Source organism: Dama dama, chromosome 15 (assembly GCF_033118175.1).
Source record: "Dama dama isolate Ldn47 chromosome 15, ASM3311817v1, whole genome shotgun sequence".
Taxonomy (NCBI): Eukaryota; Metazoa; Chordata; class Mammalia; order Artiodactyla; family Cervidae; genus Dama; species Dama dama.
This window is the reverse complement of record NC_083695.1, coordinates 91,148,751-91,172,252: the sequence shown is the minus strand read 5'-3', so window position 1 is coordinate 91,172,252 and position 23,502 is coordinate 91,148,751. Positions and strand designations below refer to the sequence as shown.

Here is a 23,502-nt window from a genome sequence, read left to right as displayed (position 1 = left end):
GGAATTCCGGGTCATTACTATCTGGGAGAGTGATGCATTTTCCAGACTCATCCTGCTTGTTTGGTCTCCTCTACTCAAGGTCTCAGAATGGTCCCAGGAAGAAGTGCATTTTTCTCTCTCTCCAATGACGGTGTCTACAGAGAATAGTCAGATATTGGCGTGTCAAAGTGAAATGATTTTCAACTGACTTCTCTTATTTATCTTTCAGAATCACCCGGGAGTGTTGAGTTTTCGAATACAACTGACAAGCAGAGAACTGATCGTAAACCTGGAAAGAAATGAGTAAGTCGGGTTGATTCATGTTTATGGCCGGACAGGAGAAAGTTTCGACATGGAGACTGGAAAGTACTGTGTAACTGAGGTTGGCATTTAGAGATGCAGAACTGAATGTGTGGATTTATAATCCAGATTCGGATTTGAGGCTGGAATTAGCTTCAAAAAATGATCCAATGGAAAAATAAAGAATTTTATCACTCTGAAAAAGAACTTTCTAGCTCAGCAGGTTTTTCTCATAGTCCCGATGTTTCTTTTTTCAGAGCCTGACTTTTCAAGGATAGAATTTAAGCATCCTCTATTCTGTTCCAATAACTGTTCCATAATTAGTTGACTTTTGGCAATTCCTGGGTTATATAAGAAGAAACAACTTCAAATGGGTTGAAGCTCTTTTTTTCCTTGGGAAATACCAAGAGTTTATTTTATCTTTCAGAGCTTGTCTCCAGTGTTATGAAGTATTTATTTTATCTTTTTATTTTAAAATTTGGCCCCCATTTTTTTTTGCAAAATTACATAAATTTCCAGAAAATGATATTATATTTTTTTTTCTGAAGCACATGGATGTTATTACATATTTTGTGTGCCTTCCCTGGAGAAAACCATGGCTGCTTCAGGGCATAAGTGAAAACAACAGCTCATATTTTGTCACCCTTTACAGTCTGTGGCTCTCTCCATGGGCTCCTCAGATCTAAAGGACCCCCCACTATCCTATTTGATTAGTACCAAAGAAGAATCAAGCTCCCCTAATAAGCAATCTGTATTTAAAGAGATAAATCAAGTTCCCAAGTCTTGCTTGATCCAAAATGGGAGTTTCTCGCTTCCAGAGTGACTGGTTCCTGTCTCTTACCCATCGGCGAAATGCTGATTTTTCGTTGAAATGACTGTATAGGTGAGACAGCTTCATTGAAATGAGTTCTGCCAGAGATATTGCGTCACAGAAATCTGACTTAGCATCTCTACGTAAATGAATGAGATCACTTACTTACATCGGTGCTTTGGTTTGAGGGTCCTTAGCAAATCAGATGAACAGGTTCGTGAATGGCCAGTTCTCACATTCAGTATCTGACACCGTGGCCCACTGCAATTATAAACAAATAGATAAATTTTAAAGTACAGGTGAATATATATTACAAATACATGTATTTCAAATGAATATATGTAGAATAGCACAGTCTGCTTCTCAGGATGTGCAGCCTGCCTCCTGGCATTTTGTGAGCAGCACATGATGAGATTTTAGCTTTTCTTGCGACTTGGTGATCTTAATAAAGAAGTTCAGCCACACATCTTGGGTAATCAGGGGGTTGAATGGAAACCTGAATATTGCTTTTGGTATGTCTCTCCACAAATTAAATACTGTCATGCTCTTTTATTTCATATATGAATATCATAGGACATTTAAATTTTTGTGCCTACTCTTTGAATGTGGTTTTGAAAATATCACAGTGGACAGAACTAGGTATTCTTTGAAAGAGCAAAAGAAAATCAGGCTTTTGGTGGTGATGCATACCTTGATGGGGTTTTAGGATTGGCAGCTGGATCTGGGAAGTGTCTTTGCTGCATTAGCCTGGTGGAGGACTGTGGTAAGTGGCAACAGTGAGACTGAGCCTGCACCTTCACATGATGTTAGGGCTGCAGGTATGGGAACAGAAATTGACTTAATAAAAGCCTCAAGTTAGTTTTCACTCTAAAAGGAGTATGTATCCAATGCAAACAAAAAAAAATTGAAAATTATAGGGAAAAAAAAATCAATCGCCACCCCAAAATACCCCTACTACCAAACATAACCCTGGTTAGTACTTTGGTGGATGTTCGTATAGATTTATTTTTCTTATAAATGAGTCTCTACCTCTTTTGTCTTCCTAGTTGATATCATAGTCTGTGTGTAATCTGATACTCTTCTTCATTTAGCTTTCTAATGGAAGTCCTTTCCCATAAAGAAATTAATTTCTCACAGCCCATCTGGTTCTGAGTCTGTAAAGTGAGTTGATAGCCTTCTTCATGGTTCCCTTTGAAAATGATTTACCTTCCATTAAGGAGGGTACCATAGTCCATGCTTACGACGACAGAGTGGCTAATTTTTATAAAAGAACATTTTAAAGGTGCCTTAATTTGCTCACTGCCCATTCTGGGCCTATCACAAGATAATCTCAAAATTAGAAAAGCTGTAAACATAAAACTTTCTCTTCCTGATTTATTTCTTTTCCCAACTTCACTGTCAAAGTATGTTTAGAAGAATATATGGAGATAGCTTTTGTGCCCCTATGACATTGTGTAGGGCTTCCCAGGGGCTCTAGTGGCAAAGAACCTCCTGCTAATGCAGGAGATGTAAGAGATGCAGGTTCAGTCTCTGGGTCAGGAAGATCCCCTGGAGGAGGCCATGGCAACCCACTCCAGTATTCTTGCCTGGAAAATCCTGTGTTCAGAGGAGCCTGGTGGGCTACAGTCCATAGGGTCACACAGAGTCAGAACCACTGAAGCAACTTAGCAGCATGACATTGTAGAGCCTGATTTTAATTACACTACTTATACTAACTGAGGAGGTTTCCTTTTGTTCAGAATAGCATTTTCAAAACCAGAGCACGGGAATGTGAATATTTTATTAATGATCCATTTCCCTCCAAATATTTCAGTATAACAAGTTTTTTGAAAAAAGGTGGCATGTCTGTCCCATAAGAACTTCACTGTTGAAATGAGGAATACCAAAACTATTCTGCAGTGTTACAGATAGAATGAAATGCATGTATGCTACTGGCTGTTTGTCAGGCCCAGAAGATAATCAACCATCCAGTGTAAAATAGGACTTTTAATTTACATAGGCTTTGGCCCAAAAGATCCAAATGAAGAATTTAGCCAAATGAATTTATCCAAATGGAGAATTTATCCAAATGAAGCAGAGACAAATGTGCAAGAAAGCAAAATAAATATAAATTTCCACAACCAACAGAACATAGAACCTGACCAATCAGAAGGCAGCGTGGTCAGTACCTTGCTTCAGAGCCCACAGCGGGGAATCCGCCCGGGTTTAAGGAAGGTCACTGCAGAATGTTCTGCCTAAAAGTACATCAGTAGGAGACTGATTAAATAAGTCATGATTCAGCTATGAAACAGAGCATTATGCAGTAGTACAGCTAAAGATGATAATGGAGACTTTTATTAATGTAACAACCGTTGATAATGTAATCAGTGTGAACAACCTGTTACTTTACCTGACATTCAGTTTTTATCTTAAGGTTACACTTGTGTCCATGAATGCCAGAAAGATTTGGATATTTACTTTCTCAATATTTTACAAGAAATTGTGCTTAAAATTAGGAAAACTGTTTAGTTTGAAGGAAAAAAGCTTCTGTAAAAACTTGAAAATGGTTGTAATGAGGAATGTCGAAGTGTTTCCTATTCAGGAAAAGGAAATAGTGGTTGTTAGCAAGGCCTCCAGCAACTTTGCCAGGGCTAAAAAGCTGTACCAATGGACTATATCCAGAAATCTATTTTAATTAAAAAGCTGCTTAAAAGTCAGAACCAAAATAAAGCATCCTCAGTGCCTGCAATCATAAAAGTCAACATCTAAAACAAATGCGAGAAAGGAGTCACCTAAGTCACCCCACTCCCAAACTTGGTATAAACCGATTTTTCATGAAGCAGGGCTGGATTTGTATTACCTGATTGTTTAGGGGAATCTATTTTATTTGCCTTCTAGCATCTCTAATTTGTGCAAAGATCAGATGCTGTTCATTTCAAATCTGTGTTTGTAGAGCCATAATTGAATGTTTAAAGAAACTCAAAGCTTCCCCGGAGAAGCATTTTTCACAGTGGTGCTATCTGCCTCTGGAATGGCAGGGACCCACTTTGTGAAGTTCCATAACTCTGCTGGATCCCCATGGACACCCAGGCCATTCCTCAAACAGGTGCTCTGTGCATCTGCATCTTTGATCAAAATGCTTTATTGTACAGGCGGGCCAGCTTAGACATGTAATTTTACAGTTTAGGATAATGAAAACTGATGGCGGTAGATCACACCCCCTGCGTATCTCAGACCCACTGATCTTTCTGTTTTCAAGCCCCGTCCGCCGCTGAGTGAAGGCAGTTGCCGGGGGAAGTCCACGGCCACTTGATCTATACATGGGGTGTCCCTGAGCTAGAACCTCGGCATTGACTTTTCTTCTGTCTGGAATAGTTCCAGATATCTCTTAAGGGGCAGCTCTAATTAATATTCATTCTGAAAAACAGTTGCAAAAAGGAGTGCTTTCAATTTGTCAGACCTGGGCATAAATATTTGAGAAGGCATTTTTTTGGAGAGAATCTCAGAATATCACAATGTAGGGTAGAAAAAGGCAGATAGTGCCGTGGTAGGACTAAGAGGACTAGCGGTTGGCTGAATAACCATCAGAGGATATCAATCCATTCTTCAGGTTGAACCAGATCGTGCTGGACAGCTAGACCGAGATGGCTGTCAGTGGCCTTCGGACTGTGTACACGGCCTCATCCTGGCCCAACAATTGTCAGCCCATCGCTATGAAGACATGATAGGTGTGCTGGGCACATTTCTTAGCAATGCAAAGCTGGTGCAAGGTCACTGCATTATGCATGGCAGAATCTAGATTATGGAGGTTTCAGCAGTTTGGATCAATGGGCCAAAAACTAACAAGATGAGACTTTAAAAAAAAAATTTTTTTTGTAGGATAATTGCTTTACAGAATTTTGTTGTTTTCTGTCACACCTCAACATGAATCAGCCATCAGTTCAGTTCAGTTCAGTTCAGTCACTCAGTCGTGTCCAACTCTTTGCAACCCCATGAATCGAAGCACACCAGGCCTCCCTATCCATCACCAACTCCTGGAGTTTACTGAAACTCATGTCCATCGAGTCGGTGATGCCATCCAGACATCTTATCCTCTGTCGTCCCCTTCTCCTCCTGCCCCTAATCCCTCCCAGCATCACGGTCTTTTCCAATGAGTCAACTCTTCGCCAAAGTACTGGAGTTTCAGCTTCAGCATCAGTCCTTCCAGTGAACACCCAGGACTGATCTCCTTTAGGATGGACTGGTTGGATCTCCTTGCAGTCCAAGGGACTCTCAAGAGTCTTCTCCAACACCACAGTTCAAAAGCATCAATTCTTTGGCGCTCAGCTTTCTTCACAGTCCAACTCTCACATACATACATGACTACTGAAAAAACCATAGCCTTGACTAGACGGACTTTTGTTGGCAAAGTAATGTCTCTGCTTTTTAATATGCTGTCTAGGTTGGTCATAACTTTCCTTCCAAGGAGTAAGCGTCTTTTAATTTCATGGCTGCAATCACCATCTTCAGTGATACTGGAGTCCAAAAAAATAAAGTCTGACCCTGTTTCCACTGTTTCCCCATCTATTTCCCATGAAGTGATGGGACCAGATGCCATGATCTTAGTTTTCTGAATGTTGAGCTTTAAGCCAACTTTTTTACTCTCCTCTTTCACTTTCATCAAGAGGGTTTTTAGTTCCTCTTCACTTTCTGCCATAAGGGTGGTGTCATCTGCACATCTGAGATTATTGATATTTCTCCCAGCAATCTTGATTCCAGCTTGTGCTTCTTCCAGCCCAGCGTTTCTCATGATGTACTCTGCATATAAGTTAAGTAAGCAGGGTGACAATATACAGCCTTGATGTACTCCTTTTCCTATTTGGAACCAGTCTATTGTTCCATGTCCAGTTCTGACTGTTGCTTCCTGACCTGCATATAGGTTTCTCGAGAGACGACCTTCTCAAGGAGAAAGTTCTGGAAAGGATGCTGGGTTGGGAGTCAGGTAGCCAGGTTCTAAAAACCAGTTTTGCTTCCAGCAACAATCTATTAATACAAATACCCTCTCCATTTCCTCATCTGCAGAATGGAATAAAAGTCTGTGTACAGTCAGTACAGAGAGGTTAGAGCTCAAGTTCTTTTCAATGATCAGATTTGAGTGGTTCAGTGACATACTCTTGTGGATCCGGTGAGATTACTTATTTCACCCAATTATACCCTTGGCTTCACCAGCACTATATCCTGTTTCAAATGTCCTCAATTAATGGAGATCTGGTTGTGCCTCATCTTTACCCATGAGTCTTGAGGCCGGCTGAACATCTCAGTTCCAACAAGAGCTGGAGGGGATTCATGTGCTGCTCCTTTGGCTTCCTGTTGCCGTCGTGGTCTTAATTTCACAATCTTGACATCCTCAGGAATTAGAACTTTCACATCTTTGTCTGCACGCAGAGTGCTATCTCTTTCCATTTCTACTCTGGCAGAAGAAGCCTCACCTGCCTGTCAGAACCTTTAGGCTTAATTTGCCTGGTGGTTGTAATTACTGACTAAACTAACGAGGGCAAAACTGTGTTACAGAAACTTTACTATCTCATCTTATGTTTTTATTGCTCAATTTCCCTCAGGCTATTCATAAATTTTTATCAGGGTCTTTATTAATTCAAATGGTTCCTAGTGGTAATCAAAAAGAAATCAAATGAAACCCTTTATTTTTTTTACATTTTTCTCACATTTGTTTTTATTTTTCTAATTTATTTTATTGATATATAGTTGATTTACCATGGGGTGTTAACTTCTGCTGTATAGCAAAGTGATTCAATTGTACATGTATATACACTCTTTTTCGTATTCTTTTCCCTTGTAGCTTATCCCGAGGTATTGAACATAGTTCTTTGTGATATACAGTCGGACCTTGTTGTTTATCCACTCTCTATATAATAGTTTGCATCTGCTGATCACAAACTCCCAATCTGTCCCTCACCAGTGCCCCCACTTGGCAACCACAAGTTTGATCTCTTTGTCTGTGAGTCTTTTTCATAGATAAGTTCATCTGTGCCATATTTTAGATTCCACATATAAGTGATGTCATATGGTATTTATCTTTCTCTTTCTGACCTGCTTCACTTAGTATCATCATCTCGAGTTGCATCCATGTTGCTGCACATGGCATTATTTCTTTCTTGTTACGGATGAGTAATATTCCATTGTGTATATGTACCACATTTCCTTTATCCTTTCATCTGCCGATGGGCATGTAGGTTGTTTCCATATCTTGACTATTGTAAATAGTACTGCATGTATCTTTTTGAATTATAGTTTTGTCCAGATATATGCCCAGGAGTGAGGTTGCAGGATCATATGGCAGCTCTATTTTTAGCACAAACATTTATTTTGTACCAGACTCTATTGTTGGCACTGGCAATAGAGTCGTCAACAAGGTCAAGTCCTTGTCCTCTTGGAGGTCAGTCAAGGAGCCCAGTGCTAAACAGGTCATCACAAGACAATACTTAATGACAGTGGTGCTGACAGTTACAAAGACAAGCAGGAGGCCCATCCTGGCCTAGGGAAGGAAGCCACGTGAAGAGAGGTGAGCCAGGTCTAGGAGAGCAGACCATAGAGGGTTCTGAAGATAAAGATGAGCATACTGAATGTCCCGAGGGCAGGGAAAGGAATACTGAAGTGTTTCAGAAAATGAAGATCAGTGTGTTAGTGAGCAGGAGGGAGATGCGGAGAGAGGAGTGGAGACCAGTCCAGGTGGGACCTTGGGCTCCGAGGTAAGACCTTGTATTTTCTCCTAAGGGCCACGGTGCCTCATGGAAGCAAGGCCTGTAAGCAGAGCAATGACTTTCATAGAAGGGAGTAAATCAGAACTGTTCTGGAGGGAGAATGGACAGAAACTGATGGGCCATTAAATGTGAAGTTAAATAAAGGGAAGATGTCAAGGATAATTCTCATATATGATATGCCAGAAGAACAGTGATTATCTTGATTGGGATAGAGAACCCTAGGAAAGGACCAAGAGCTTGCCCTTTGAGCTGGAGTCAGGGACACAAGGATACAATTCTTGGCTGGCATGGTACTCTGAGTCTTGGAGGAGGGTAGACATTTGGGCCTCAGAATCCAGTCTGGAGGTGACCTGAGAGGGTGCTTGTATGGAGCTGGACCTGGCATTTCTTTGGGATCTGTGAGTGTTTGCAGCAGTGGTTGGGGGCTGTGAGCTGGAGAGCATAAGCCTGCAGTAGGTGGAACATCACGAGACATCGGCCATGGCCCTGAGTGTATCTCGCTACCTGTCCCAGCCCAAGGCAGTGTCAATGCTTCATGTAATATCCAGATGGGAGCCAAGCGGGGAAGCCTGTGGCCCCCAGGCTTACTCCCAAGCCCAATTCCATGCAGTGGGCAGGCCCTCCACCTGGAGCCCACACACAGGCTCTTGCCCTCCTTCAAGTCTGGAGCATTTTGGGGGACCACCAGCATCAGGACCACCTGGAGAGCTCATTCCAAAGGCAGATGCTTGGCCCTACTTCTCTTGAATCACAATCGCCAGTGATCAGGCTTGGGGATCAGTATTTTTAATGTATTCTGCAAGGAGTTATAGCCATACTTTCATTGACCAGCCTTTGGCCACGTGAAGCGATTTAAATAAATTTTAAAAGATTAAAGCTGTATTTCTTCGGTCACATGAGCCACAGTTCAAGTGCTCTGTAGTCACCTGTGGCTGTAGGAACAGTTCCGTCACAGCGGGAGGGTCTGTTGGACATTGCTGGGATTGGCAGGAAACACCGGCTGGCCAACTCCTCCCAGTCTAGGGTTTCTGTCTTGGCTGATGCACGGCGCTTGGCAATGTTCTTTCCTGTGGGGAATCACACACCCCTTCAGCAGCTTCATCCCTCAGTTTAGGGAGTTGGGCGGCACCATAGGAGTCATCTGTACACTTTGATGAAGGGGGAAAAGAAAGGGAGAAAATCCTTTAAGTGTGACTGTAGACTTGTGGAATTGACGCCAGCTACGCTCCACTACGGGGCTTTCCAGGTGGCACTAGTGGCAAAGAACTTGCCTGCCAATGCAGGAGAATCAGGTTTGATCCCTAGGTTGGGAAGGTCCCCTGGAAAAGGACATGGCAACCCACTGCAGTATTCTTGCCTGGAGAATCCTATGGAAGAGGAGCCTGTCAGGCTACATTCCATAGGGTCATAAAGAGTCAGACATGACTGAAGCGACTTAGCACACATGCACATGGATGTCAGCGGTCTTCTAACTAGACCAGACTCGTTACAATTTCAGATAAAATCCTCAGCGTTAACATTTAAGATCTTTTTAATTGGGCTAAATTTTGTTCCCTGAATAAGAACTAAATTCCTTTGAGCTTCCCTCCTCATGTCAGTCTTTCAAGTTTTGCAGACACTGGAAAAGGTCAGAACACCATTTTTAGAGATTTTGTTTCTCCAACCTGACTTAACTTAAAAGTGCCCAAACCTGTTAAGATCAACCTTTTCAAAACAGTGCCCCTCAGGGTGCCAATTTGTGAGTGTGGCAGCCTTGAGCGCCGCCTGTGAAGTTAGAAGGACTTGAAAAGGGCATTTGATGTGGAAGTGGGTCCCCACATTTAATTACATCACTTGCGGTCTTTCAGTTCTTGTGCTGTGGGTTTATGATTTTCCGATGAAAACCCTGCTTGGCGTTCCTCTCCAGAACTATATCCCAAATGGATGATGATGGTCATGCTGGCCACTTCCCGATGGTCTCTGGTGATGGAGAGGAGAGCCGATGCTGGCTGTGTGGTTGTGTTTTCACTGTCCCCTTCCCCGCTGCGTGGCCAGGGATGCTCTGTGCAGGTGCAGGTGTATCTGTGGCAACGGTCCTGTCCTTTACTAGTTGTCATGACCGCAACAGAAAGGCCACGATGCTTCTCTTTGTGTGACATCATGACTCTTCATTAATCATACGAGATAGTAAAAAAAATTAACTCTCCAGAGAGCTTGAAACATTTTTCGGCCATTAGATAATTTCAGGCCGGATATACACACAGTTCCCATGTTGCGCTTGGTTGCTACATCTAAACCTTTTTTTTTTTAAGACATAGGTTCCTGGTTCCATTTTTTAATTCTTGCAGTTGAAATCTTGTAATCCTTGTGAGTGAACCCAGGTAGAATTTTCCACATTTTTGGTTTTGCTGGTTTCATCCCCATGTCGTCATCTTGCTGTTCCTCTGTTCCCTGTGTTTTCTGTCAACCGGAAGTTAGAGCTGCAGCCTTGAGCAGATTCAGGTTCTGGTTTTTCAGCAGGACTACATCATGAGGGTGTTGCGTCCCTTTCTTGCTTGACATCAGGAGTTCCATGAGCTCTGCTTGTCTCTTGTTTGCGATGTTGGATAGAGCACTGGCTTCAGGGATTATTCTGACGCTTCCATTATAAAGGTACACAAACTTTAAATGCCAGAATCAGTGAGCATTAACAATAAATGCCTAGTTTTCTCTTTAGGTCTAACTAAAGGGTGATGTTCTAATTGTGTTGTTCCTTTCTTTGTTAGCTGGAATCCTTCTACAGAAGAGCTTTCCTTCATCAACTATTGGTTTACCCCCAGGTCCGAGGTAAAAGGGGCTTCCCAGCTGGCACTAGTGGTAAAGAACCTGCCTGCCAGTGCAGGAGACATAAAATATGGGTTTGATCCCTGGGCTGGGAAGGTCCCCTGGAGGAGGGCATGGCAACCCACTCCAGTACTCTTGCCTGGAGAATCCCATGGACAGACGAGCCTGATGGGCTACAGTCCATGGGGTCACAAAGAGTTGGACACGACTGAAGCGACCTAGCAGGCACGCTTACATGCACCAAGATAAAAAGCAGGAATCGCTGTTTCGGGAACACTGCTGATCACTGTTCTGCTTTGCCTGTTGGTAGCCACTGTGTTCCCCAAATTTAGCACCTCACTCCTGGAGGTTCACTCCATGGCCCCGTGTGAGCACCCACATGTGTGACAGACTCCACGGGGTGCAGAAGAGTCTCGAAGCCTGTCCCTGAGCAGCCGTTGGAGGGCAGGACACAAGCCTGTCTCTGAAACCACTCTATCGAGACCATGATTTTGTTCTCCTTTCAAAATCAAATTCATCCCAGTGGACTGTGTGGAAACAGATGCCCAGGAGAGTAGGAAAGCAGGAAATGGTCCCAGTATGACTGGCGGGAAAACCAGAAGTCTGCATTGGAGTCCAGACAACACCTGTCTCTTTTAGGGCTATTTCCATGCCAACCACAATGTCATGTTAAAGCAACTGTTTCATTGGCAAAGCAGATTTAGTCCAAGTGAAGGAAAATAGAATGGAAACAATAGAACAATATAAATGGGAAAGACTAGAGATCTCTTCAAGCAAATTAGACATACCAAGGGAACATTTCATGCAAAGATGGACACAATAAAGGACAGAATGGTAGGAACTAACAGAAACAGGAGATATTAAGAAGAGGTGGCAAGAATACACAGAAGAACTGTACAAGATCTTCATGACACAGACAACCACAATGGTATGATCACTCACCTAGAGCCAGCCATCCTAGAATGTGAAGTGAAGTGGGCCTTAGCGCGCATCACTATGAACAAAGCTAGTGGAATGGATGGAATTCCAGCTGAGATGTTTCAAATCCTAGAAGATGATGCTGTGAAAGTGCTGCACTCAACATGCCAGCAAATCTGGAAAACTCAGCAGTGGCCACAGGACTGGGAAAGGTCTGTTTTCATTCCAATCCCAAAGACAGGCAATGCCAAAGAATGCTCAAACTACCGCACAATTGCACTCATCTCACACGCTAGTAAAGTAATGCTCAAAATTCTCCAAGCCAGGCTTCAACAGTATGTGAAATGTGAACTTCCAGATGTTCCAGCTGGATTTAGAAAAGCAGAGGAACCAGAGATCAAATTGCCAACATCTGTTGAATCATCAAGAAAGCAAGACAGTTCCAGAAAAACATCTGCTTTTGCTTTATTGACTATGCCAAAGCTTTGACTATGTGGATCACAACAAACTGTGGAAAATTCTGAAAGAGATGGGCATACCAGACCACCTGACCTGCTTCCTGAGAAATCTGTATGCTGGTCAAGAAGCAGTAGTTAGAACTGGACATGGAACAACATACTGGTTTCAAATAGGGAAAGGAGTACATCAAGGCTATATATTGTCACCCTGCTTATTTAACATATATGCAGAGTACATCATGGGAAATGTCAGGCTGGATGAAGCACAAGCTGGAATCAAGATTGCCAGAAGAAATATCAATGACCTCAGATACTCAGATGATACCACCCTTATGGCAGAAAGCAAGGAGGAGCTAAAGAGCCTCTTGTTGATAGTGAAAGAGAAGAGTGAAAAAGTTGGATTAAAACTCAACATTCCGAAAACTAAGATCATGGTATCTGGTTGCATCACTTCATGGTGAATGGATGGAGAAACAATGGAAACAGTGAGAGACTTTGTTTTTTTGGGCTCCAAAATCACTGCAGATGGTGACTGCAGCCTTGAAATTAAAAGACACTTGCTCCTTGGAAGAAAAGCTATGACCAACTTAGACAGCATATTAAAAAGCAGAGACATTACTTTGCCGACAAAGTCCATCTAGTCAAGGCTATGAATGTTCAACGGATATAAGAGTTGGACTATAAAGAAAGCTGAATGCCAAGGAATTGATGCTTTTGAACTGTGGTGTTGGAGAAGACTCTTGGGAGTCCCTTGCAAGGAGATCAAACCAGTCTGTCCTAAAGGAAATCAGCCCTGAATATTCACTGGAATGACTGATGCTGACGCTGAAATTCCAATACTTTGGCCACCTGATGTGAAGAACTGACTCCTTGGAAAAGGCCCTGGTGCTGGGAAAGATTGAAGGCAGGAGGAGAAGGGGACAACAGAGGATGAGATGGTTGGATGGCAACACCGATTTGAAGGACATGAGTTTGTGCAAGCTCTGGGAATTGGTGATGGACAGGGAGGCCTGGTGTGCTGCAGTCCATGGGGTCACAAAAAGTCGGACACAACTGAGCAACTGAACTGACTAACTGAAGGAAAATAGCAGCAAATTCCTCAAAAACCCGAGGTCTGAAAAGACGCGGCGGCTAGCCACACTTGTACAGGTATGCCGAGAAGAGTAGAAAGAGGACCTTTATCTAAAGATGTTATGAAACAGTCACTTCTCTCCTCCCAGTGTGCTGGTGGATTTCACTGTGGGCTGAAGTAGATTTAGCATAAGTGGAGAACAAGAGTTTCTTTATTTTTTTATGCCTTTCTTCCTTATGAAAAACATGTGGCAGATAGAAGATGATATAAAGCCAGCTTACGCAGCAGGGAGATTATTTGGGGAGATGATTTATTTAAGCAGAGAGTTATTTTCACAGGCCTTCTAAGGCCGCCTCTTCAGTCTCCCCTGGCCTCGAGGATTTTGTTGGTCAGTTTCCTGGTTTTGTTTGAAAAATCTGACAGGCTCCAGTGGAGATTCCCTCTGTGATCTGTTGGCGGCCAAGCAGCACCCATGTGACAAATCCCAATGCCACAAAGTTTCCCCTGGGAGCTCTGGGATATGGTTTCTGTTTGCAGTTTTCACGAAGTAAAGAACTACTAATATTTTTAGTAAAGTCCTGATACTATTGTACCATTAATGTTGACACAATATATAGAATGTTAGGAGGCTGGTTAAATGAAAAAAAAAATGTATAATGACGTTAAAAGTACTACAAGTACTATTCCTACAATTTAATAAATGTATTTAAATTATGAGTCAAATAAATTGTTTTACCAAATAAAGTGATGCTTATGACTTGATTGCATTACACCTTGTATTCTTCTATATAATACTGAAAATTAAACACTTTTTCTATTTTGAGGCAAAACCTACCCATTTTTTTGTCCACAAAGAGCTGTTGCACGGCTTTCTTTTGATCATGTTTGTCTTCTCCTTCCTTTCTGACCACCTTGGTTACAAATCCTAATTGCTTTGCAGAGGGCTCTGTCATGGGAAAGAAAAATGAAAGTGAAAGTTGCTCAGTTGCGTCCAACTCTTTGCAACTTCATGGACTATCCAGTCCATGGAATTCTCCAGACCAGAATACTGGAGTGGGTAGCTGTTCCCTTCTCCAGGGAATCTTCCCAACCCAGGGATCAAACCAGGGTCTTCTGCATTGCAGGTGGATTCTTTACCAGCTGAGCTACCAGGAAAACTGTTTCCAAGGACAAGAACTGGCTAAATATTTTGTGAAATTAACATCTTTTTTCTTTAATCATTGGCATGGGATTCCAGTAAGTAGAATTAGTGAAAGCACAAATATCATATAAAGGGTGAGATTTTTCAGAATGTATTTGTAATTAAATTTCTATACTGACAGAGCATACATATGTACACTTATGCATGCAAACACACTATATAATATGTTGCATAAATATCAGTTGTTATAAAGTGCAGTGGTTCACTTTGTTAGGTTGAACCAGTGACAATGTGCTGTGTTTAGAAAAATCTCTTCATTCAGGCTATATTTTCAGTGACTTTTCAAAAAAAAATTTCACAACAGTGTAAATGTGACTTGTGACCTTAAAACAGTCTGTGTATTTTGATTTAGAAATAGAAGTTAGGGCTCCTTGGAAGGTAAGATTTGAATGTCATTTCCTTCCAACATGTTGAGTATTAAAAATTTTATCAATCCTTTTTTATTAATGGAGAGAAGGACTTTTGATCAGAAGTATGTTCTGCTGTTTTTATTTTTTACATTTTAAAGTACTTGAAGCTGTCTATAGCACATACACACTTTTTATTCATTTTTGTTAGTTAATTCGTTCACCCATTCAGTGAACAATGTTTCAGACACTGTGTTGGGGGCTGAGATACAAAGATGAAACACAGAATTCTCTTCCTTCTCAATCTTTGATGCAGCTGCATTTAATAAACCAGCAGAGGATAGGCTGATCTGAAGTGACTTAAATATAACCTATGGGGTATTGATAAATTAGGATTTCTGATTAATGTAATAGAGAAATTAGATAGATAAAATACTGCTCTTCCTCTTCTAATCCGTGCCCTGCCTTCTTCTCCAAAGAATTACATAACATTTGTCTTTTTTCTACATATAATCTCGGAGAAGGAAATGGCAACCCACTCCAGTATCCTTGCCTGGAGAATCCTGTGGATGGAGGAGCCTGGTGGGCTGCTGTCCATGGGGTCACACAGAGTCGGACATGGCTGAAGCAACTTTGCATGCATGCATGCATTGGAGAAGGAAATGGCAACCCACTCCAGTATTCTTGCCTGGAGAATCCCAGCAACAGAGGAGCCTGGTGGGCTGCCGTCTGTGGGGTCGCATGGAGTCGGACACTTCTGAAGCGACTCAGCAGCAGCAGCAGCAGCACACATAATCTCAGTTGCTTTAAATTTACCAGTATGTGTTCCATGCGTGTATATATGTGTGTATATAAACGGTGCACACATCTTCATGGGTATAAAGGTTACGACACGCAGCACAGTTGTGTATTTTGGTGTGATTTGTGGATGCTCTGGTTTTGCCATGGTGCCTTTGGGGTGTCATGACAAGGCAGATGTCATTACTGCAGCACCGCCAGAGCAAACCCGTCCTTCTTGGGACTGATGGTCTCTGGGTTTGAGTGACAGTTCTCTCTGGTGTATTCTGTGCTGTGCTTATTAGTTGTTCAGTCGTGCCCGACTCTTTGCAACCACGTGGACTGCAGCCCACCAGGCTCCTCTGTCCATAGGGATTCTTGAGGCAAGAATACTGGAGTGGTTTGCCATGCCCTCCTCCAGGAAAGCTTCCAACCCAGGGATCGAACCCAGGTCTTTCGCATTGCAGGCGGATTCTTTACCTTCTGAGCCGCCAGGGAAGCCCAAGAATACTGGAGTGGGTAGCCTAGCCCTATTCTTGAGCAAACTTCACGAGTTGGTGATGGACAGGGAAGCCTGGCGTGCTGCAGTCCATAGGATTGCAGAGAGTCAGACACGACTGAGCGACTGAACTGAACTGATCCCTTCTCCGGGGGATCTTCCTGAACCAGGAATCAAACCGGGGTCTCTTGCATTGCAGGCAGATTCTTTTTCAGCTAAGCTATCAGGGAAGTCCTTCTCTCTGGTACTGTGGCCATAATCCCCCATTGTCTGTCTGTTTTTCATGGCGCCTCCTTCACAGCCTGACCAGCTATCAGGGCAATTAACTGGCCTTAAGGAAAGAGTAGGCGTGTGAGTATAAACCTGTACATGTTCAGAATGAGGGATCTACTTGCCTTTAAACATTTTTTTTCTTCCAGTTTTTATTTTTACCCTTTTCCCCAGTAGTCCAATTTTTCTAAATGAGAACCAGATGAAAATCAACGATTAGTTCCTCCAATCTCCTGTCCTCACATGAAGTTTTCTTGGTTCCCATATAGAATTTTTAAGTGTTTGGGGCTGTCCCAGCAGCTCTCCCTTTGGACCCTGCTGTAAACACTGACCATTTTTGATTTATGAGACTCCCAGGCAGGAATGGAGATCAACTTTTCAAACACAATTTACATCCAGGTTTGCCTGTGAGCACAGATAATTCAGCAGGCAGCTTGAAAAGCTGGCTCCTGGTCACCTAGTCTACTTTCCCAGGACAGACCTGGACAGCAGAGCATTGAAGACTCAGTAGTTAAGCCACATGGATGGCAGAAGTGTTGACGTCTTTATCGCCTTTATCAACGGTGTCCCCTGGTCTCCTGGGATGGCAGCTAACCTCAGAGGCTGGACCATGACTCCAGGGAGGTCATCTTGACTTGGCACATCCAAAAATTATTCCTGACATAGCTTATGAGGTCTGAGTCACAGTGATCCAACCCATATGTGACAGACATCTAAATTGGAATTCATTCTCAGAAGCCCTGGGAAGTCAGGTCTATGATCAGGGCAGGAGAAGGGGGGAGGATAAGCCATCCAGAGGAGCATGGTGGGAAGTGGGGAGAGGGCGGTCAGGTTAAATTAAGCCACAGCCCTGGAGGGACAGGTGGGACTCAAAGGTTCCACACTATGTACTCTTTGTGAGACACTGATCAAACAGATAACGTATCTGAACCTCAGTTTCCTCATCTGCAAAATGGGGATAATACCTGCTAGAGTCAGGGTGGATTAAACTGTGTGATTCTCATGGGTCATTTTGCCCAGTGCCTGGCATATAACATGCTCAACAAGTTGGCTTTTTAAATTTTTTTTAATTAAAAAATTTTTACAAATTTGTACAGTTTTGAAAGTTTGCTTAATTTACAGTTATTACAGAATATTGTCTATATTCCCTATGTTGTCCAGTGTATCCTTGAGCCTGACTCATCCCCAGCAGTTTATACCTCCTGCTCTCCCACCCCTTTCGTTCCCCCGCCATTGTTGACCACTAGCTGTCTATATCTGTGAGTCAGTTCCTTTTTCATCATATTCACTACTTTGTCGTGTTTTTTTAGATTCTGCATATGAGTGACACCATACAGTGTATATCATTCTTTGTGAGAGTTATGTCACTGAGCATAATGTCCTTCAAGCTCATATGGATGGGCTCCTGCAAATGGCCACACTTTGTTCCCTTTTATGATTGAGTTATGTTCCGTTGTGTGTACGTAACACGTTTGCTCTTTCATTCCTCTGTTGCTACACTCTGAGGCGGTTGCTGCTGCTGCTGCTGCTAAGTCACTTCAGTCGTGTCCAACTCTGTGCAACCCCATAGGTGGCAGCCCACCAGGCTCCCCCATCCCTGGGATTCTCCAGGCAAGAACACTGGAGTGGGCTGCCATTTCCTCCTCCAGTGCATGAAAGTGAAAAGTGAAAGTGAAGCCACTCAGTCATGTCTGATTGCTAGCGACCTCGTGGACTGCAGCCCACCAGGCTCCTCTGTCCATGGGATTTTCCAGGCAAGAGGACTGGAGTTGTTTCTATGTCTTGGCAATTGTAGATAGTGCTGTTGTGAACAGTGCGGCTGAATGTATCTTTCCAGATTATTAAATCAGAGCAAGCTATTCCTGCCCCACAGCAGGCCCCTATTCTGGGGAACAGAACCTTGGCCGCCTCCATGTTCAGTGTCTTTCTCTCCACGATGGTGTTCTTATCACTGTTTTTCAGTCGCTAAGTTGTGACTGACTCTTTGCAACCCCATAGACTACAGCATGCCAGGCTCCTCTGTCCTTTTCTATCTCCTGGAGTTTGCCCAAACTCATGTCCATTGAGTTGGTGATGCCATCCAACTATCTCATCCTCTGTTGCCCCCTTTTCCTTTTGCCTTCAAACTTGTCCAGCATCAGGGTCTTTTCCAGTGAGTTGTCTCTTCACATCAGGTGGCCAAACTATTGGAGCTCTCACTTCAGTATCAGTCCTTTCAATGAATATTCATGGTTGATTTCCTTTAGGATAGACTGGTTTGATCTCCTTGCAGTCCAAGGGACTCTCAAGAGTCTCCTCCAACACCACAGTTCAAAAGCATCAGTTCTTCAGTGCTCAGCTTTCTTTATAGTCCAACTCTCACATCCATACATGACTACTGGAAAAACTGTAGCTTTGACTAGACGGACCTTTGTCAGCAAAGTAATGTCTCTGCTTTTTAATATGCTGTCTAGGTTTGTCATAGCTTTCCTTCCAAGGAGCAAGTGTCTTTTAATTTTGATTTTAATTTTAATTTGACTTACATACATCATTATCGTGATAAGTCATGAACATCTATCATCTCGTTTAGATACAGCATTAAAGAAACAAAAAAATTTGTCCTTGTGATGAGAACTCTTAAGTTTTACTCTCTTAACACCTTTCATTTATAATGTACAGCAGTGTTCATCATCTTTATCATGTTGTATAATCACATCTGTAGTACTTGTTTCCTTTATAACAGGTTTGTATCTTTTGACCACCTTCATCTACTCCCCAACCCCTTACACTCTGTCTCTAGTAACCACAACTCTGCTTTCTTTTTCTTTGAGTCTGTTTTTGAAGTACAGTAGACAGAATCCCTCCTTCTGTTTTCATTGATTTGCTAGTTTAACCTGAAGAGTAAACCTTTCTTTCCTTTATCTCTAAGTTCTTAAAGGAACCCTTCACTGTAGCATGCCCACTGCTGCTACGACCACTAATGTGGCCAACTCTCTGTTTGCTTCAGTTTAGTTTAAAAAGTTTGTTGTTTTTTTTTTTTTTGGTATCAAGTGTCTGGCGCCTCAAACCATACTATGAAGGTTTAGAAACTTTCTCTGGAAGAGGTTGGTGTAATTCTCAGAGGTTGGAGAAGGGGTGCTGCCTGCCAGCCCGTGTGTAGACAGTGATACAGGATCACTCGAGACCAGTGTGACGGAGGACCAGAGAAACAGGGGTGTCAGGCTCACCTCTGAGTATCGAGGGTTAACGTTGCATTTTCCCACGTACGACATTGACTTTCTCAGGTCAGATCCCAGGCCTGAGAACTTTTATATGAACCAACCAACACACAAAAACGAGTGACTTTACCGTTTTTGTTATTATGGAAAACGTGATGCCGCTTTTTTAGTAAACAAACTGCAAAAGTCTTGACAAGAGGATTTTTGGAGTCCCATGGGCTGCAGCTCATTTTGTGAAATTACAGTTCAGCTTTAGTGAGTCTGAAATGTCCTGTTAGACCTTCTGAGGTTTTTGGGGTTTTTTTTTTTTTAAGTATTTTTCTTCTGTGTCAAATTTGCTTGGATATCCAAGAAGCTTATTTATTTTACTAGACAAATTGGAAGCACTCGGCCAGGAATCTGATCATCTTGATGAAACCCGGGCTGTGCTGTTGTGAGTTTAGGAATTGACCTCGCTAAGCCTCAGTTTGATGTCTATAAAATGGGGATCACCAAGTTTATCCTTTTGTTTAAAGAATTAAAGCAACAGTCTGTGTGGGGACTTAGCAGAGATCCTGAGACATAATTAGTATCCCTTCAGTGTCAGTTGGTGCTGCTACTATTAATCCAACCAGGATTTTTTACCTTCCCCTGTATGGCAAACGCGGGGGTGCAGTGGGGAACGCAGGAGAAGCAGCCTCGTGCCCTAAACGCTTACAGGTTCGTGAGGCAGTGAGATATTGGATAGGTAAGTCCACGAATAATAAACTGAGCCATTATTTCTTCTGTGTACACGAGAGCAGGAAAGATGTCTTGGTCTTGACAAGCCAGGCACGGCCCCCAGCTGGAGGCACCATCAACTGTGGGAGTGGCCGGGTGAGTTTCAGGCTGAGCGGAAGGAGGCACCCAGGCCCAAGTGGAGACGCTGGCTGAAGGCCCAATGGTGGAGGCTTGGAGAATGACCTGGCAGCCCACCAAGGACTGATGAAGCACAGACCCCATCCGAGCCCCCTGACAGGACTGTGTCCTGTGCGCTGAGGGAAGCCACTGAAGGGCGTAAGCACAGTAGCAATAGAATGCAGTTTGTCCTTTAAAAAAATGGTACCCTGACTGCTAGGCTGAGAATGAAATGGAGAATGTCCTGCATGGGCATCAGAGGCCCAGGGCAATGTGACATAAGCATTGATGGGATTCGTCAAGCCTGGGGGCCGTGGAGCTTGAATGAAGTGGAGGAGTTTAAGAAATGCCTCAGGGAACATGAGTGACTCCCAGGCTATTTAGATGTAGGTGAAGATGCTACCTCTACAAAACTGTCCAATGACTCAGAAAGACCCTGAGGATGACAAAAATTTCAAGTAAAATTGTTTTGTGAGATATGAGGATGGAAAAAACAATACTAATGGTTAATGTATGCAATGCCTTTTAAATATGTAGCTGAACTAGCAAATTAAATATTGTAAGTAGACAGCTGACTGTCTCCATGGTGTGTGGATATGTGTTGTTCTGTCAGTAAATCGTGTCCTGCTGTTTGCGACCTCATGGACTGCAGCACACCAGGTTTGCCTGTCCTTCACTACCTCCCAGAGTTCCTCAGACTCATGTCCACTGAGTCAGTGATACCATCCAAGCATCTCATCCTCTGCCGCCCTCTTCTCCTCCTGCCCTCAATCTTTTCTAGCTTTAGGGTCTTTTCCAGTGAGTTGGCTCTTTGCATCAGGTGTTCAAAGTATTGGAGCGTCAGCTTCAGCATCAGTCCTTCTAATGAACATTCAGAGTTGATTTCCTTTAGAATTAACTGGTTTGATCTCCTTGCTGTCCAAGGGACTCTCAAGAGTCTTTTCCAGCATCACAATTTGAAAGCATCTGCTTTCAAATTTGAAAGCAATTTGAAAGCAAATTTCACTGCTCAGCCTTCTGTATGGTCCAACTCTCACATCCTTACTTGATACTGGAAAAACCATAGCTTTGACTAGACGGAGCTTTGCCGGCAAAGTGATGTCTCTGCTTTTTAATATGCTGTCTGTGTTTGCCACAGCTCTCCTTCCAAGGAGCAAGCATCTTTTAATTTCATGGTTGCAGTCACCGTCTGCAGTGATTTTGGAGCCCAATGTGTGGAGATATATATATGTATGTATATATATATAATGTATATAAATATAAATATGAACTCTATGATGGTCAAAGATCCTTTTGATATCTTTTCATTGTGAAAACTGAGAAATCATCTTCTCTTTGGGACCGCCCTTAACCTTTGCAGATATGTCAGGCGTTGGGCTTCCTGGCTGTCCCCAGGCTCTTTGCTCCTAAGGGCACCTCCCTTTGTCCAGAAATCCATGACCTCTGGTTAAAAAGTCACCCGCTTAAAAATGCTGGTCATCATTTGTTCAGTTGAGTCTTGGAAGGGACTGATTTTTTAAAACTATAACCTATGCATTCATATATTTTTATCTTGATCTTTATTCTTACCTCTATAAAATGAGGACAGTTATATTTCCCTGCCATCTCCATGGTTGATAGATGAAAGTTATTTTACAAAGCAGTTGTAGTATTTTATATGTAATATAATTCTTACGTGATTGCCGTGACAGGTCGTATTTCCCCATTTTTCTTTTATTATTGTGCATAGAGTTTTATTTAAAGAGTCAATAAAATGTGTGGTTTTTTTTTTTTTTTTTCAAATACAGCATAGAAGTACATTACCACTCCCGTGAAGCTGAGAAAGTCGGGGAAAATAATAGATCCTTGTGTGCATGGAGAAGCTCTTCTGTGTTCTGAGTTTTATCTGGATCAGAAGGAGTTAGTTTCTTAGAGCAGCTTCTGCTTCCCCTAAGCAGCGGACAAACCATCTTGGTCCAATTAGAGCATTTGATCCCGGAGCTGCACTCGATGAGGATGCTCCAAGGTTACTTATTCAAGCATTTTGTGCGTGTGTGTGTGTGTTTGAGAAGACTGGGGTGAGGGTAGCTGACATCTTGGCCTTAGGACATCCTTGTCTTGCGTCATTCCTGCTGGTCTGTCCTTGGAGTGTGGCTGTTGTGCGTCAGTGCATCTTGCAGATGCATTGGGGTTAGACGGTCGCTGTCCGGTGAAAGGCAGTCCCGTCTGGCAGCACATACACAGAGCCATACGTGTGGAGCTGGGGGAGAAGGCTTCGGGCAGAAGCAGGTCAAGGAGCACTGGGGGCAGGGGCAGGGCGTGGACAGCTGCTGAGAGTGGACGAATGGAGAGCTGAAAGCCACGGAAGTCCCTTCATTATCATCATCATTACTGTTACTCCCCTTTCCAAGCTGCGGGAACAGTACTTGTTAGGAATAAATATGCTGAAATGGTACTTAAAGAACCAGGCTCTGCAATCTTGATAACAGCATGAAAGAGATTTCTGGATACATCCACCATCTCTCCATCCTCTCTGGCTCCTACTTAACTCATCTCTCTCTTTCAGGCCCTCCCTTAATGCAGGGCAACTTGTCTTCCAGTTCCTCTTGTTTTATTTGGTACCATCTCTGTGTCTCTAACTGGGTGATGGCCTAGGTAAACGAAGTAGAATCCTAGACTCGTAGACCTTCCAGCGTGGAGGGAGAGGGAAGTGAGATTGTCTTCTGGAAAGCAGGTTTTAGGAGAACAGGTCTGGTCTGGGGCCCGGCTGAATTCCCAGCACCCAGACCCGAGCCTCACACACTTGGGGTGCTGGGTGCTTGAGGGCACAATGAACGCAAGGGACCTCCAGGGTCATCGTGTCCATTTCGCAGATGGAGACCCCCAAGAGCAGGGAGGTGTGAACACTTGCCCAACTGCACTTGGTTGAGATAGAGGTGGAGTTGGAACCTAAACCAGGAGCTCCGGGTGGTGGGCCTGGGTCGGGGGTGTTCCTGGTACACTGGAGTTCTTATTCCACGGTTGCAGGGTCTTGGCTCTCTGGCTTTGAGGTATGTCTGTTCATTCATTCAGAAAATATGATTGCTATGTGTTCAACCCACGGTTCTGCATCCTGCTTGCACATTGGAATCATTGAGAGCTTGAAAAAAAGAAAAAGAGTCCCCAAGTGGGGAGGCTGATTAGGTTTACTTTGATCTGAACATCAGTGTTCTTAAGTGTTGGTGGTGAGTTGACCAGGAGGCAGGGCTGAGGGCCCCGGTGCAGGGAGGACCAGGCTGG

At 43.2% G+C, this 23,502-nt stretch overlaps 1 protein-coding gene across 2 annotated transcripts in view; it reads left to right on the top strand.

Annotated features, from left to right (window-relative positions):
• ADAM12 (ADAM metallopeptidase domain 12) overlaps positions 1–23,502 on the top strand; it is a 387,837-nt gene that overhangs the window by 110,980 nt on the left and 253,355 nt on the right. For both annotated transcript variants that reach the window (XR_009696164.1, XM_061162904.1), the window contains one exon: positions 209–282. Coding sequence is in view for 1 of the 2 variants with exons in the window: in XM_061162904.1 (XP_061018887.1) it covers positions 209–282 (74 nt within the window). In the remaining variant the exon portion in view is untranslated. The remainder of the gene's footprint in view (positions 1–208; positions 283–23,502) is intronic.